The sequence below is a fragment of the Salvelinus sp. IW2-2015 genome, linkage group LG2 (assembly GCF_002910315.2).
Source record: "Salvelinus sp. IW2-2015 linkage group LG2, ASM291031v2, whole genome shotgun sequence".
Taxonomy (NCBI): domain Eukaryota; kingdom Metazoa; phylum Chordata; class Actinopteri; order Salmoniformes; family Salmonidae; genus Salvelinus; species Salvelinus sp. IW2-2015.
In genome coordinates this window covers 18,284,601-18,302,448 of record NC_036839.1, presented here as the reverse complement: position 1 = coordinate 18,302,448, position 17,848 = coordinate 18,284,601, and the positions used below count along the sequence as shown (strand labels likewise).

At 40.1% G+C, this 17,848-nt stretch overlaps 1 protein-coding gene across 1 annotated transcript in view; it reads left to right on the top strand.

Moving 5' to 3' along the window:
* Positions 1 to 828: 828 nt before the first annotated feature.
* LOC111976258 (contactin-associated protein-like 5) overlaps positions 829 to 17,848 on the top strand; it is a 116,120-nt gene continuing 99,100 nt past the window's right edge. The window contains exon 1 of the mRNA XM_024005031.2: positions 829 to 880. Within this exon, the coding sequence (XP_023860799.1) occupies positions 838 to 880 (43 nt within the window). The 5' untranslated portion in view covers positions 829 to 837. The remainder of the gene's footprint in view (positions 881 to 17,848) is intronic.

The window sequence follows — 17,848 nt, the reverse complement described above, 5'->3', positions numbered from 1 at the left end:
GCACAATATCTGAAGGGAAACTTAGAGAAACTGCAAAATTAAGCCAAACAAGTTGAGAGAGGTATATATGAAGTATTCATTTGAGCCAGGCCTGCTAGCAGCTTGGTATTGTTTTGACTACTGGCTGTGCTTTGTGAAGAATGCAGCATGCGGATCTGTCTATTGCTGTGATGCTGAAATAGTGTGAGCGGAGGTTGAGAGCGCGACTGGAGCTCACGATAGCATCCATCGAAGCCCCCCCCAGTGCCCATTTCTCTTAAATAAGCCATATAACCTTCAAAAACTTCCATAACTAATGCAAAATATGTCAATATTGCTATACCATTGCTTAATCGTGCAGAATGTCCAAAAATAAACTCGAAATGATTAAAGGCGTTTTTGTGTGAGGGCGAAAGAGAGAGAGAAAGAGAGAGAGAGAGACGCACCGATGTGACGGAGATTTGGGAGCAGCAGCAGAGTAGAGGGTGTTGTGCGCGCGCTAGCAGACCTGCCTCGTGATGGTTCTGCAGTGAATAGGTGAAGTCGAAGCAGCTGGAATTATAACACACTGCTCGGAAGTACGAGTCATCGGAGGTATTTTCACTGAGGATATACAGAAGCCTGGATATCTGTGGCAAGCAAGGTGGAAATGTCATCTCTGGCCATCGCCTTTATTCTCATGGTGCTTGGCGTTGTCAGTGCTGCGCTGGCGGCCAGTCACTGTAAGTAACTTGATAATAATACAACATACATTGTATCGAGATTGTTGGTTCTGTTTTCTAAGTTTGTATGGCAAACAGAACCAACAATCTCGATACAATGTATGTTGTATTATTATCAAGTATCGCCTTTATTCTCATGGTGCTTGGCGTTGTCAGTGCTGCGCTGGCGGCCAGTCACTGTAAGTAACTTGATAATAATACAACATACATTGTATCGAGATTGTTGGTTCTGTTTTCTAAGTTTGTATGGCATTTTTTATCTCTCGCAATCTTAAATCAGCAGAAATTGGAGCATGGAGTTCCATACATGCCACCTCTTGCGTCCCCAACAAATGATAACCTCAACTCAGTCAGATAAACTACAGATCGGTCTTTGTCTCTACAATTGCAATGGATGTAAACGGATCTAATCGATTGTTTGTAATACTCAGATCAATCAACACACTTCCTGTACTTGGGAGACACGTTTTAGCACATGTCACTTGAGTAAACATGTGTCGCATAGATCCATCTTTCTCCCATTGCAGTGTTCTGAATTAACAGCAGGAGCAAAATTCGAAATTAAGTTTTCGACATCACTTTCCTATCTCGGGGTTTGTGAAGTCCTTGCGAAAACCTAGAGCTGTGTAGGGTTACATCCCACTGGGRGCAGACGTCAATTCAACTTCTATTACACGTTTGTTCAGCCTAATTTCATTACAATTATATGGAAACAACGTTGATTCAACCAGTGTTTTGCCCAATTGGATGAGCTGTTTTTATTTGATTTAATTGCTATAGGCTACTGTTTCTTTCAGAGAGCACACTCAAACACAATTCATGTGCATTATACCTACTACCTATGTGAACCCTATTCGACTAGAGGCCTATGCTGCTAGAGAAGCACATCCTACCATGGTCATCAAACTTACTAAGAGGAATGACATTCTCAAGTGAAAATGCTTRGGCTACAATCTGTGTTACCATGTCTGCACTGTCACTAGAGGTCAGAATTATTCTACTTAGGTGCAGGAAGCTCTTCGATCAGAGAATATAACTGTCCCAATTTGTAAGTCGCTCTGGATAAGAGCGTCTGCTAAATGACTTAAATGTAATGTAAATGTAAATGTTCATTTTGAAGTGGAATGAGACAGTTCTGAACACTATATTCTCAAAGCTAAGAAAAKTATGACATGGTTCCTCATCTGAACAGTAGATGCCAGATGTCACCCATGATTATCAGCATAAAAGGTTCAGTAATCAGTAGAAATAATATACATTCATAAGTCAAAGCTTTTTTCAAACTTAAATAAACACAATAGAATTAGCAATTAGTCTCTGATATTGATTTGGTAGCACTGTAGTTCGGAATCCATTTACTGTTCGTATAATTCTTTGAAACCTTGTTTCAAGCAGGGAGTTGTCGAAATGGCATTACTGTATGCAACCTTGTTTAAGGTTGACACAAAAACGGTGCATTGGGGGCTTTGCTGCTAATGTTAGTGCCTGGGACCCATTTAGTCTGTGACTTGGTACCCTTTTTTCACCTACAGTAATGTATTAATGTGGTTGGTGGCAGCTCAATGTCTCCCGTCGGACAGGCATTGTGTTGCCGTAGCTCTACCTGGTGCTGGAAGGCAACCTGGCAGGCAGCCTGGCCGAGAGAGAGAAAGCAGGGGGAAACACTACAGTGTGTTTGTGCCTCACAGTTTGAACAGCATGCTGCTCTTCTCTATTTGGATCAGAGTCTCATCAACTGAGGCTTCTGTTCAATGGTCCTCCCAGACAGTGCTCTGATCATCATGGTTCATTTTCCCCATCCCTCCCCCTATTTTTAAAGCTTCAATTTCAACTCGAGGAAATAAATGTACTCAGCACAGGATGCGTAGAAGAGTGGTTGATCTGACATTAAAATGCATATCAATGTTTCGGTCAATGATTTTTACAGTATTTTATCTTGACATGGTGTCTAACGGATGATTAAAGAGGACTAAAGATAGCAAACTCACTTGGCGGTTTACCCTTTCCTGTGTGTGTGTGTGTGTGTGTGTGTGTGTGTGTGTGTGTGTGTGTGTGTGTGTGTGTGTGTGCTGTGTGTGTGTGTGTGTGTGTGTGTGGTGGTGTGTGTGTGTGTGTGTGTGTAACTGTAACTGTAACTGGTTGCATGCATGAGTACTGGTGCTGTGCATATGTGTGTGGCTCGTTTCATTTCATGGCCTAACAGTTCAATGACCTCATCCATCAGTTGTGATAGCTGCTCATCATCTCATCCTGCATTTATTCAAAGAATATGGACTTGAGTCAACAGTGTGCATTGACCTGAAGCATGAAACATCAAACGTTAGAACGTTCCTTTTGTTCAAGCAATTCATGGTTTACTATTAGTTTATATATTTTGTTTGTAAATAAGTAATACAAAGTTATAACAAACATCAAAAGGACATACAAATTGTGCTTTACAAACAAAGCACTCCTTTTGGTAGTGCTTTATAATAACTCAACGTAATATAACATTCATAATGGATTAGTAAATTATTTATTCATTATTTATCAATCATTACTCACACATTTGTAAATGTTAGTAACCTAGTTATTCACACATGTATAAACAACTTGTAAAGTACTTAAAAACTATTTTTATGATTACTCAAAAGAGGTTTAGTTAGTTAATTTTTTTGCGTGGCTTCATATAGTGTGGGCTATTTATATGGTCCCCTTTTGATTAGCTATTTCTACTTTATACATTATAAATGTAATTTCTCACAAAAAGATAGACATGCCATTGGTAGACAATTCCAGCGCTACTTGATGCTCATTAAGGTCTCAAAATGGGCCCTAGAACATACCAATGGTTAAATAATAGGCACACAATATGGAGGATGTTTAAGAAAATATATTGAACATTTTATTCCAAAACAGTCACACTGTTGTAATAGTAAGATGTGTAACTTCAGACAGACTCTATGCTGAGTAAAATAAGTGTTACATTTCTACCAAAACCAAAGTGTGAATTGCAGCAGTCACTCCGTAGAGTCTAATATGTGAATACATTGTTTCACTGAACTATCTCACTATGTTTAAAGAGAAAAACGAGAGAAAAAAACTATGCTGGATTCAAAACTTTGAGTTTTTCAATTTAAACTATTATACAACATTTATGCAACCAATAGAATGTTACATATAAACTTTTTCAGGACCCTGTCTTTCAAAGATAATTTGTAAAAATCCAAATAACTTCACAGACCTTCATTGTAAAGGGTTTAATCACTGTTTCCCATGTCTATTCAATGAACCATAAACAATTAATGAACATGCACCTGTGGAACGGTCGTTAAGACACTAACAGCTTGCAGACGCTAGGCAATTAAGGTCACAGTCATGAAAACTTAAGACACTAAAGAGGCCTTTCTACTGACTCTGAGAAACACGAAAAGAAAGATGCCCAGGGTCCCTGCTCATCTGCGTGAACGTGCCTTAGGCATGCTGCAAGGAGGCATGAGGACTGCAGATGTGGCCAGGGCAATAAATTGCAATGTCCGTACTGTGAGACGACTAAGACAGCGCTACAAGGAGACAGAACGGACAGCTGATCGTCCTCGCAGTGGCAGACCACGTGAAACAACACCTGCACATGATCGGTACATCCGAACATCACACCTGCGGGACAGGTACAGGATGGCAACAACAACTGCCCGAGTTACACCAGYAACGCACAATCCCTCCATCAGAGCTCAGACTGTCCACAATAGGCTAAGAGCGCTGGACTGAGGGCTTGTAGGCCTGTTGTAAGGCAGGTCCTCACCTCACGATTTGGAGGTGGTGGGTCCGTCATGGTCTGGGGCGGTGTGTCACAGCATCATCGGACTGAGCTTGTTGTCATTGCAGGTAATCTCAACGCTTTGCGTTACAGGGAAGACATCCTCCTCCCTCATGTGGTATCCTTCCTGCAGGCTCATCCTGACATGACCCTGCAGCATGACAATGCCACCAGCCATACTGTTCGTTCTGTGCATGATTTCCTGCAAGACAGGAATGTCAGTGTTCTGCCATGGCCAGCGAAGAGCACCGGATCTTCGAATCCCATTGAGCCTGTCTGGGACCTGTTGGATCGGAGGGTGAGGGCTAGGGCTATTCCCCCCAGAAATGTCCGGGAACTTGCAGGTGCCTTGGTGGAAGAGTGGGGTAACATCTCACAGCAAGAATTGGCAAATCTGGTGCAGTCCATGAGGAGGAGATGCACTGCAGTACTTTTAATGCAGCTGGTGGCCACACCAGATACTGACTGTTACTTTGGATGTTGACCCCCCTTTGTTCAGGGACACATTATTCAATTTCTGTTATGCGCATGTCTGTGGAACTTGTTCAGTTTATGTCTCAGTTGTTGAATCCTGTTATGTTCATAGAAATATTTACACATATGTTCATAGAAATATTTACACATTACACATGTTAAGTTTGCTGAAAATAAACGCAGTTGACAGTGAGAGGACTTCTTTTTTTTTGCTGAGTATATATGGGTGATACAATCATCCCAGCTCTGCAGATTTTGCTATGAAGAGACATAATCATGAGATCGATTGTTTTGGTGCTGTCCATATGTAGCTTGTATGGCTAATGAATTTCAACATTTACGTGGAGCTAACTCTGCAAATAGCACTGCTGGGCGATTTAAAAAGTCATAGTCAATCGATCAATAATGTAATAATACTTCTAGCAAAAATGTTTATCTTTAAGATTACAATCTGTAGAAACTTTGAAAATAGAAAGGATCTGTACTTTTGTGAAACATCAGAGCGCAGCTGAAAAATAAATGGCAAATAGAAATCAAAACGTGATGGTGTTCAGAGATCGATGGGAGGGTTTGAGTGAAGTTGAAGGATGGGACTAAAACAAACAAAAGATAACTATTGTAAAATGTCTGTATAGTATGTATAAGCTGGAAGTAGAATCCTAAGTGTTGTTGTCCATTAGTTTACTCCAGTTAGGGGAAAATAATAAAGGAAAATATATAAACATTAAAAAAAAWATATATATATATATACAGTACCAGTCAAAAGTTTGGACACACCTACTCATTCCAGGGTTTTTCTTTATTTTTACGATTTTCTACATTGTAGAATAATAGTGAAGACATCAAAACTATGAAATAACACATATGGAATCATGTAGTAAACATAAAAGTGTGCCTTGTTAAAAGTTCATTTCTGGAATTTCTTTCCTTCTTAATGCGTTTGTGCCAATCAGTTGTGTTGMGACAAGGTTAGTGGTGATATATAGAAGATAACCCTATTTGGTAAAATACCAAGTCTATATTATGGCAAGAACAGCTCAAATAAGCAAAGAMAAATGACAGTCCATCATTACTTTAAGACTTGAAGGTCAGTCAATATGGAACATTTTAAAGTTTCTTCAAGTGCAGTTGCAACCATCAAGCGCTATGATGAAACTGGCTCTCAATTTCACTCTAAATCATGTCACTTTAATAATGTCTACATATCTTACATTACTCATATCACCTGTATTGAGACCCAATCACTGGACACTAATAAATGGATCACGAGTCACTTTAAACAATGCCACATTAAATAATGCCACTTTTATAATGTTTACATATCTTACTCATATCACATGTATATACTGTATTTTAATCCATCTACTGCACCTTGCCTATGCCGCTCGGCCATCGCTCACCCATATATTTATATGCACATATTCTCATTCACCCCATTAGATTTGTGTGTATTAGGTAGTTGTTGGGGAATTTTTWGACTACTTTTTAGATTTGTGTGTATTAGGTAGTTGTTGGGAATTGTTAGATTATTTGTTAGATATTACTGCGCTGCTGGAACTAGAAGCACAAGCATTTCACTGCACTCACATTAACATCTGCTAACCATGTGTATGTGACCAATACAATTTGATTTGATTTGAGAACAGCCACAGGAAAGGAAGACCCAGATTTCCCTCTGCTGCAGAGGATAAGTTAATTAGAGTTACCAGCCTCAGAAATTGCAGCCCTTTTGACTGTATATATATATATATATATATATATATATATATATATATATATATATATATATATCATATTGATTATTAAATGGTTTGTAAGGACCTATATTAAACATCTTATAATTGGAGTAATGATTAATAAATAATAAATCAACTATTTACTAATCCATTATAAATGTTTTATTACGCTGCGTTATTATGAAGTGCTACCCTTCGTTCACAATGAATCATTCAACACGGTACGGTTGAAAAGCACCTACAAACTTTACAACGGCACCACACACACATACCATCATTTGGTCCACTGCTACCATTCATGTGTTTTGGAGATTTATTTTCCATCCTCCTCTTCATCTGTGAATTATTTCATCCAATGTCTATGAACTAATCCAATCTCCTCGAGAYGTAAATTCTTACTTTTCAAACACCAWTTTTGGCTAATCTATAAAAACAATGTTGATAGCCGCTCTTGCACATGTGGGATTTCAGATGGTAGTAAACATGTGCAAAACCTGACCGATTTGCTGATGTAGATAATTGGTTGGGTCTTTTAGCAAGAATGTCATGCCGCAGTTCAAAACAAATATTGTTTCGCTTAGCCATCCAAAATGTTTCGGTGCATCCAGTTTTTGTAATGTTTGGTCAAGTAAAAAAAAAGGTGAATTAAACAGGTATGCACAATGGGCATAAATAGACATGTATTATAGTTTTGCTTAGTCTATACGGGGTGAATCAAAACACAAGTCTGAACGAACATTCTGCATTCATATCAAATTCACTCCGTGATCAGGATTGACAAGCTGCTCAGAGATAAAACATCTAGATTCTCCTAGAGGACAAGCAAATGACTGTTCTCATATTTACCTTTGAGAAACAAAAGGAGAAGCCAGATATCCATCATGGGTGGTTTGTGTGGCCCCTGTGTCTGGTGACAGAGATAATGGCAGCCACATCCTCTCAGAGGAGCATGTCCTCATGCACTCCTCGCAGAGAGAGAGAGAGATTTGTGACCTGTTGCCACAAGAAAAGGTTAACCAGTGAAGAACAAACACCATTGTAAATACAACCTATATTTACCTTATGTTTATTTATATTCCATTTTGTACTTCAACTATTTGCAGATTGTAACAACACTGTAGACAGCCATAATATAACATTTGAAATGTCTCTATTCTTTTGAAACTTTAGTGAGTGTAATGTTTACTGTTCATTTCTGATTGTTTATTTCACATTTCACTTGCTTTGGCATTGTAAACATATGTTTCCCATGCCAATAAAGCCATTTGAACTGAATTGAATTGAAATTGAGAGAGGGAAGTGTCTCTCCTACAGTAGCTGTGATAGAAGCAAGTTTATAATTGTGTGTAATGGGATTAATAGAGGCTCAACATAAGCTGTGTTGGGTTGACTAGGCCAATATTAATATTGGGCCAATCTTGTTTAGGGCCGCCACACTAGCAATAGAGTAAACAATCCTCTCGTATGAACTTCTTGCTACAACTTGTACTGTCTGATTGCAAATGGTGTAGGCTATTACAAAGTAGAGCTAAAGAGTTAAAACCAGGAGAGGATTTTATTCTGATATTATACTGTAAGTGAGCACTCAAAAGGTTAAAACGGTATATGTAATATGTCACTATATTTGTGAAAGCAGTGGCTAATTTCACATTTTCTAATACATCCCCACTCTCTGTGGGGGATTGTGGAATTTTGACCAAACCATTAGTGTAATAGAGTCTTTACCTCAATTTTATTATGAGGTCAAACATGTTAGGTGTTTTAAATGGAGTCACCCTGCTGGGAGAGTACGGTTGTGAAGGTTGCCTTGGGCAAGGAACAGCGGGGGGAGTTTCCATTTCAAAAACTCATACTGATAGTAGAACTTATGACATACCCTAGGGTCTGGCTCCAGCATATTGCTCCAGATCCTGTCAATACCATGGGGAAATGGGTCTTGACAACCCACACAAAGTCAAAGGGATTTATACAAGAGCACATTAGACACACACCTACACACACACACACACACCAACACACACACACCTACACATGCACACACACACCTAAACATGCACACACCTACAGCCATGCACATAAGCGTGTGCATGTGGACACACAAAGACTGTCAGACATAGCGAGCCTGCCAACCTTTGAAACCCTCTAAAATGTAAATGAATACCTCTTATCGTAGATAGACCATATCACCACACACAGCGGGGGAAGTTACAGTATGAATGACCTTGCGAGGGAAGACAAATACAATAGCAGTGGTATGTGGCCGTAATTCTCTCTTTACCCCATGCTAATTTATTCCAGGTGTTTCTATAGGGGTAATTTAAATTAGTGAGTGATTGGTCACTCTAGAGATGTTCTGAATTGCCCTCTAAAATMCCCTATCACTCACCCCTTCTCCCCTTCTCCCCTTCTCCAGATCTCCAAGACAGATGAGGATCCATTAAGTGATCAGGGAGTTAGGAGTAGGACAAAATGTCACTATAAATTATGCAGAGGGATGTTGTTGTGGTGTTGTTTAATTATGATAGGGACATTCCTATCAGCTGATGTGCTATATTTCCAAAATGATAATCAGCTGTTGACCTGGTGCTGAAGAAGACATTGTGATAAACCGTTATCATCATCAGGATCATGATCGTCTGCCTCACCATGGCTAGCCCTCTGCTAGGATCACAGATAATGCAGATTATGATATGCCTCGGGGGGCATTAAAATGTTTGCGTTGGCAAGACACAAAGAACAGGACAGTGATACAGTTGGCACAGGGAAAATAGAGCTGGCTTTATCCTAAAGGGGTTTCTATCTAAATCCATTACAAACACAACTGTTCTGGATAAACCCACAGCCGTAACTGCCTCATTCTCACTGACTAGAGTTCATGTCTTCCTCTACCAGACTTATTCTGTTTGAATGGTTCAGCCCCCACTGTTCGAATTCATTGCTTTTTGTATTAATGAGAACGTGGCTATTCATTTTCTTGAGTTTGACTTATTGCAGCTGTTCCGGGTGAATTGAGTACCAAAGCAAAGAGAGGCAGAGAGAAAAGCTTTTTCTTCCTCTCACAGAGCTCATGATCAAATTAGAGTTCTCTTTTCTTTGATAAGTTTTTGCTGGTGCCTGGTCCACTTTGTATTACCCTAGGCTTTGGATTATGGTTTTATATTGTGTCAGATGACAATTCAAGTAAATTGTGCTTTCTTTTCAATAGGTCTGCAGGGCAGACTGTTATTGCTGTTCTGTTCTGACTTATCACACTTGATGAAGTTTTAAGACTAAACTAAATTTGTCTGTAACCTAACGACCCGCACTCACAAAAGAGCATTTACATGTTCATTGCTATGAGCTAATTAGTATAGTTTTGTTAATACTAGTTTTCTTGTTATTAAATAGCTGTGTCTTCAAGTTGCCACAGTCTGAGTACTACACAGAGAGTTAGTTGGGGAGATGAGCTGTTTCTAGTTAAATTAGTACCCATATATGACAAGCCTTTTTCGTCTTCCAATGTGTGGAAGATGACGCTGTAGGCCAGCTCTGGTCAGCTGAGGGCATCTCACCCCACGGTTGTGTTTTCTCATTAAGCTGGTGTTTCATGTGATAACGTCAAATGATGAATCGCTACAAATTATGGCAGCCTGAAAATAAATTATCCACTTGCATCAACTTGAGCAATTTGCATGCATTGACTGTAATCACCACGCATGAGATAAGTTTCTCTCTTTTTGAGGGTGCCCAAATTAATTAATACTACAGCATTACAGTTCAATTTAGCTATAATGGGGTCTCAGTTACACCACTTCTGAGTGTGCTCACACTCACACACACTGTGCAGCCAACTTGTGCAGACACAAACATACACACACTATCTATTTGACAAATGTGGCGCTAGTGGAGGTCTTTGCATTTACAATCTAATCACTCCTACACTGATGGAACACCACTCTCCATCTATTGAGTCCTATACATTAGCTGTAAATATTAGTCTATTCATTTGCTTTAAAATCGAATTAATTCATGGCATACAGTAACTAACCACCAAGTAAAAATTCCCACAAATCTGTTTTTAGACTTTGTAAATCCCCAAAATAGTAAGAGTTTATATTTGATCCATTAATCCATTTTTGTTTGAACATATTTGGGGACAGTTTCGCAGTCAAGATGACACTGCAGCGGTGGTGCAGCGGTCGTGCAGCGGTGGTGTAATCCCAACTGGCCAGGCGGTCCCAGATGCTCCTTCTGTATCCTTTGATCTTTAATTCGGGAGACTTAATCAAGTACCATAAAGTAGGGTTGGGCGGTATCCAGATTTTCATACCATCATACCGTTTCTGTACCATACTGGGTATACGGTATTACCGGAAGTGCACACAAGGGGCGCTATTTTTATTTTATTATTTATTATGATATTATTTTATTTWWTTTTTTTACCCAGAAAACTATTTAGGCAATAGGGATCTTGATCCAGGAMGGGCTTGAATGTTGCTGTGGGGTTGCGTGCTATGCCACTGCTTTATAAATGCTAAAACATTTTACAGTATTGAAAATCTTACTGTTGGTATTTCGAAATAACCCAGTATACGGTATATCGCTCAAGCCTACTGTAAAGTACACTTTTCACCGTATAAATCCACACTGTGCCCCTCCACTGTAACTTAAGCCCTCCATGCTCTCAACGTCAACAGCGAAGAGGCGACTCCGGGATGCTGGCCTTCTAGGCAGAGTTCCTCTGTCCACTGTCTGTGTTCTTTTGTCCATCTTAATCTTTTCTTTTTATTGGCCAATCTGAGATATGGCTTTTTCTTTGCAACTCTGCCTAGAAGGCCAGCATCCCGGAGTCGCCTCTTCACTGTTGACGTTGAGACTGGTGTTTTGCAGGTACTATTTAATGAAGCTGCCAGTTGAGGACTTGTGAGGCGTCTGTTCTCAAACTAGACACTATAATGTACTTGCTCAGTTGTGCACAGTTTGTGCTGTTCTGTGAAGGGAGTTGTACACAGCGTTGTACGAGATCTTCAGTTTCTTGGCAATTTCTCACATGGAATAGCCTTCACTTCTCAGAACATGAATAGACTGACGAGTTTCGGAAGAACGTTCTTTGTTTCTGGCCATTTTGAGCCTGTAATCGAACCCACAAATGCTYATGCTCCAGATACTCAACTAGTCTAACGAAGGCCAGTTTTGTTGCTTTTTTAACCAGGACAACAATTTTCAGCTGTGCTAACATAATTGCAAAAGGGTTTTCTAATGATGAATTAGCCTTTTAAAATGATAAACTTGGATTAGCTAACACAACATGCTATTGGAACACAGGAGTGATGGTTGCTGATAATGGGCCTCTGTATGCCTATGTAGATATTCCATAAAAAAATCTGCAGTTTCCAGCGACAGATAGTCATTTACAACATTAACAATGTCTACACTGTATTTCTGATCAATTTTATGTTATTTTAATGGACAAAAGATGTMCTTTTCTTTCAAAACAAGGACATTTCTAAGTGACCCCAATCCTTTGAACGGTAGTGTACATCACAGAAGTCTGAAATGTAACAAACCGTTTGACATAGAAACACTGGATTTTCTGTGGGCTTTTACAGCTTCATATAGTGTACATTCTATACATGATTTACAGTATACCTATTTAGATTTTGGGGTCGCCACATGATATTAGCACCATGTATTCCAATATCTGTCATGCCCTGACCATAGAGAGCCTTTTTATTCTCTATTTTGGTTAAGTCGGGGTGTGACTAGGGTGGGTAATCTACGTTGTTTTATTTCTATGTTGGCCGTGTATGGTTCCCAATCAGAGGCAGCTGTTTATCGTTGTCTCTGATTGAGGATCATATTTAGGCAGCCATTTCCCCACTGGGTTTTGTGGGATCTTGTTTCTGTGTAGTTGCCTGTGAGCACTCCATAGCTTCACGTATCGTTTGCCTTTTTTTAATTGTTTTGTGCGTTTCACGAATATAAAGATGTGGAACCCATATCACGCTGCGCCTCGGTCCGAATGTTATTTCGACGATCGTGACAATATCTGTGATATTATTCCAGTGTATTTACATGTGAGTGTGCTGGCAGACATTTTTACAGGAAACAGAGAGTGCTGTAGTGTCAGACCCACCATCTGGGGCTGCTGGGATACATGATTCTATTTGAATGGGAGTCCTCCTTCAGTCTAGTATTCAGTGGGGCTAATCAGCCAATAACCCCTGGTTGCTGACTTCCAGTGAGGGCTAATGTGTGGGGTCACTTGGGACCAACTAGGATCCATATTTTTCCCCAGCACTGGGGCTATTCAGTGGAGGTGAGGCAGGATCACCTGGAGTGTCAAATATGATTGGAATTACCACCCTGGAGTCATTGGCTATGGTTGAGAAGGTTTGCTAAATTGAATGGTAAAAATATAACTTCTGTGATATTTTGTGATATTCGTTCTCCCATCCTGTCAACTCCTCGTGGATATCTGAGGCAGGTCTGAGTTTGGGTGAACTGATGTTAACATTTAGTATCAAAACCCAAGAAAACGTTGGCATATAGTCTGTGGAAGAAAGAAACAGTTTGAACATCTGACTATCTAGAGAAAGAACCTTAGCTATCTTGTGAAAATAGGGCAATTTGTTACCGTAAATTAGTCTGGTTTCATTGTAGGGCAATGTTTGTTTGGTGTCTAAGAAGCTTGCTAATGAGCAAAGAGAGTTGAGAGATCTGTTGATAAGCACTGTCAAACAGACAAATGGGCCCATGATATCAGGAGGAGATCAAAGCCGTCATCAGGACAGACAAAGAAGTTGGAGCCAAAGGCAAAAATTGGCACCACTGGTTAAAAAATAGGTCATAAACAATATTTACTTCAGCCTCTAAAAGTACTTAGTACTTTTCTCCTGGTTGAATTTAGGCCTACTAGTATTAAACACAGTTTAGTTGGCATATCATTGTTAGTCATCTGTATATATGAGACTGTGGCCCTTTTCTAATGTCCCAGTATGTACATTTTATACCACCTGGAATATCCCAATGGAACCAATATGCTGGAGCTGGAACATGATTTTGAGAGCTCTAGTGATAGAAACACAACTAGTTTCTCTCCATGTTACCAATCTTATGTAACGTGGTTAGAAATACATATTGTTAGGGAGGGGACTGAGGATTCAACTGCAGAAGATACACTTTGCACAAAACATTAGGAACTCATTCCATGACATAGACTCACCAGGTGAATCCAGGTGAAAGTTATGATTCCTTATTGATGTCACTTCTTAAATCCACTTCAATCAGTGTAGATGAAGGGGAGGAGACAGGATGTTTAAGCCTTGAGACAATTGAGACGTGGATTGTGTATGTGAGAAAGGGAAAGGGGGATACCTAGTCAGTTGCACAACTGAATGCATTCAACCAAAATGTGCCTTCTGCATTTAATCCAACCCCTATGAATCAGAGAGGTGCACGGGGCTGCCTTAATTTACGTCGATGTCATTGGCACCATTCAGAGGGTGAATGGGCAAGACAAAAGATTTAAGTGCTTTTGAATGGGGTATGGTAGTATGTGCCAGGCAGACCGGTTTGAGTGTGTCAAGAACTGCAACGCTGCTGGGTTTTTCACGCTCAACAGTTTCCCGTGTATATCAAGAACGGTCTACCACCCAAAGGATATCCAGCCAACTTGACACAACTGTGGGAAGCATGGGCCAGCATCCCTGTGGAACGCTTTCGACACCTTGTAGAGTCCATGCTCTGACGAATTGAAGCAGTTCTGAGAGCAAAAGTGGGTACAACTCAATATAAGGAAGGTGTTTGTAATGTTATGCTTGTGTATCTCAATGATRCACGTACTGTAGTTGTTGCTGACTGTATATATATTTAGTATTCAGCTCACAAACTACCAGCAGCCTCTATGCCCTTCAGTCTGTGTTTGGTTCATTACTGGTGAGTTCATATGAAACCATGTCTTGCCCTCAGGAATATGTATACTATAGTCCAGACAGTCCTCTCCACGCAAACAGACTGGATTTGGGATTATGTCTTCAGGGATTTGTTTGACTGCGTCAGAACTTGTCATGGATTCAGACAGAAGAGGGCACTTGATTTGAGTATGTAACTACTGTAAGCTCACATCTCAGGTGGAGGAGTAGACTGCTTACATCTGAAGTTGGCAATTCCTAAATAATCAATCAGATTCCCCGTTAGGTATCAACCCATTACATCTGTTTACTTTTAGTATTGTGTCAACTCAACAAATCCCTTTCTGACTAAAATCCAACAGGCGAATCCCTTCATTAGCCTTTATTCAGAGAAGGGGTGGTCATTTTGGATTTGAATTAATACCAGCCCTTTTGTTCAGGTCTAACAGGCAGACGAGAATAGCACATCCCAGTGCTGCCCAGTCCAGCGCTGCTGCCTAAAACCTTCTATTACAGTACAATGCTCCAGCCTTCCTCCATCAGCCTCAATGTGCTGACTGCGGGGAAATGTAATTATGCGACCACCGACCGTTTGAGCTGAGTCACTGCTGCAGTTGGGGCTCTCTTCTAGTCCTGCCTAACGACTTAAGCCACAGGGGCGGGATAGTGTTTAACCATGTGCTTGGACACATGTTGTGCTATAGTGATGACGGGGATTGTATTGTTGACACTGCACAAGCGACTTGTTAAGTTACTATAATACCTATGTAGTAAAAATGTAATTATACTAACAACATGTTATAAACAGCTGTTTTTGTTGTGGAAGTGCAATAGAAAATTTACCTTATTTCAGTTGTTTAATAATAAAGGTAGTGTTACCAAAGATGTAAGTTAGGTAATCTGACGGAACATGCGTCCATACTGTAGATGAACTGTATGTGCCGTCCCAAATCAGGTTGTTTACTTGGAACTTGACTGGTGAGAAAAACAAGTACTTATCTATTTAAAGTAAAATATGATGTACTCCTGATCCTAAATCACTAAACCTTGATCCTCTTACATGATGTTGATGTGAAGATGTAAACCCTGCAGAGCTATGGCATGCATCTCAGCTCAGAGAGTAGCAGAGGGAGATGGAGGGGCAGAGAGTGAGATAGGCAGGGAGAGAAAGCAAACAGCCAACATGCACGGTAGCCTGCAGCATACCACAGAATAAAGAGGAGAGCGTCAACATCAAAATCCCTTCAGAGCACATTGGCACTTGCTGTAGTGATGTGCGTAATGTACATTGGCAGATATCTCACTGCCCGACTGTATCTGGGTCTTAAAAAATGGCTTGATCCACATCAGAGGCATCTACTGGCGAGTGATCTGAGTGCCGCCAAATCAGGTCAGATGAGATCCAGTGGGCCAAAGTATGCAAACAGACTTAATGCTGTCTTTTTTCAACATGACATTGTTGTCTACTAGATGAGTGGTCATTYGCCAATGCAGATGTTTCCAGGAGGAGAGCTCCAACATGGAGACAGCATCTAAAACAAGAGAGAAATCGATGAATGAGTCACTGATGGAGAGAGTACAGTGATCATTGTAATCAAGCTGTTGRCAGTTCTTTTTATGTCCTGGGATCCTCTTTAGCAGCCACACGGTGATGCTCCAGAAGCCACACTGCTCAGTGGAAACAATAACGGAGAGTTGTGGTGCAGTAGCTAGCGAAGTGAATGAGCTCCACCCCACTCACTGCTCTTATTGGGGCCTGGCAGGCAGAGCTGGATCAGTGGAGATGTGTCCGACACGTTCAGATCACTGGACTCTTAATGTCCATTTGCCTGGTGGAAGTGATCTAATCTCACACTGATGGATTAGGGGAACACGACAACTGTTCGTGCAGGATGCCACCGGTTCCGTCTATAACTCAACTCAATTTGGATTTATGATTCACTTAACGTGCACGCAACAATCTGACTGAATGATACAATGAATGTCATGTTATCAGGTTTATCTTTGGCCGATATTGTCGTTATCTAATCGCCATGGTAATTTGAGTTTTATTTCACTTTTAATGAGCACTTTTAATCAGGCCCTGCTTCAGGTGTTAATCTCTAGATGATTTTCAGGCCTCAGAAAGCAGGTAATAGGCTAATCAAAGCCGGTGGGTGATTTGTAGAACCAGCGGAGAAAATCAATCTCAGGATTTAATGGGTGTAGAAAATAGTTTGATTTCATATAACCACTCATTGATTTAAAAGGTTAGATGTTGTTATCCATGAATCCACAAACTACTGTAACATTACCTAGTTGCCTTGTATTTGCTTATAGCCCACCGTGTACTAGAAAATGTGTATTCAGTCGCATATTTTTTATTTAAAAAAAAAATACATGCTGGAGATATTCAGCTACTCCTGAAGGACAGTGGAAATTCAGCAAAATATTATTGATTTATTATTTAAAATCTCTTTGTATCTCCAAGTCATGCACCTTGGTTGAACTGTGTGGTAGCAGCAGCATTCGTTTTCCTTTGTCTTAAATCTGTGCAGACAGGAGGATATAACAATGCTTTTTGGCAATGATATCAAAGCCACCTAAGGGTCAAGGAGATGTTATTAATCAGAAAAGTAATTGTTGCAAATGTAACCATCTGTGGGTGTTTTGTGGAGCTTTGCTATAGAAACTAATGTGTGAAAGGAAACATTTGACTATATTAAAATGAAAATGGGTTTCATGACCTGCATCAGCAGTGGGCTGGGTTGACTAAGAATTCCCTTGAGTAAATATTGATAWTCTATTCCTTTTATCATTTTTTCCCCCCTCTCAAGGCCATTGACTCCTGTGAGAGTCGTAGATGCAGAGGTAGCTGCCGCTGTGAGCTGCTGAGAGCTTAGTGGAAATGTGTTTGCAATTACATGCAAATTCCCCAGAAAGGTCAAGAAACGTCAAACCTTGCAGTAGTTAACGTCACTAGCTATATCTGCCTTTCKTCTATGATACAATAGTAATATGCTAAGACAGAGAACTGAAAGTAAAACAAGGTATTGAGTATTACACAACTCAGAAGAAAGATTCTAAAGAATACTGTATATTCTGAAGCAGTTTAGTTGTTTCTTCTGAAAAAGCAATGGATCACTGAATCCCTGTTTGTTTTCTCCCTCCCCACAACCTTTGTTCAAAAGGGTCTGAGACCTTGAGAGAGAGGTGCCTGGCTGCCAGTACCAGAATAGGCCTCATTTTAAAGATAGCTGATGATCCACA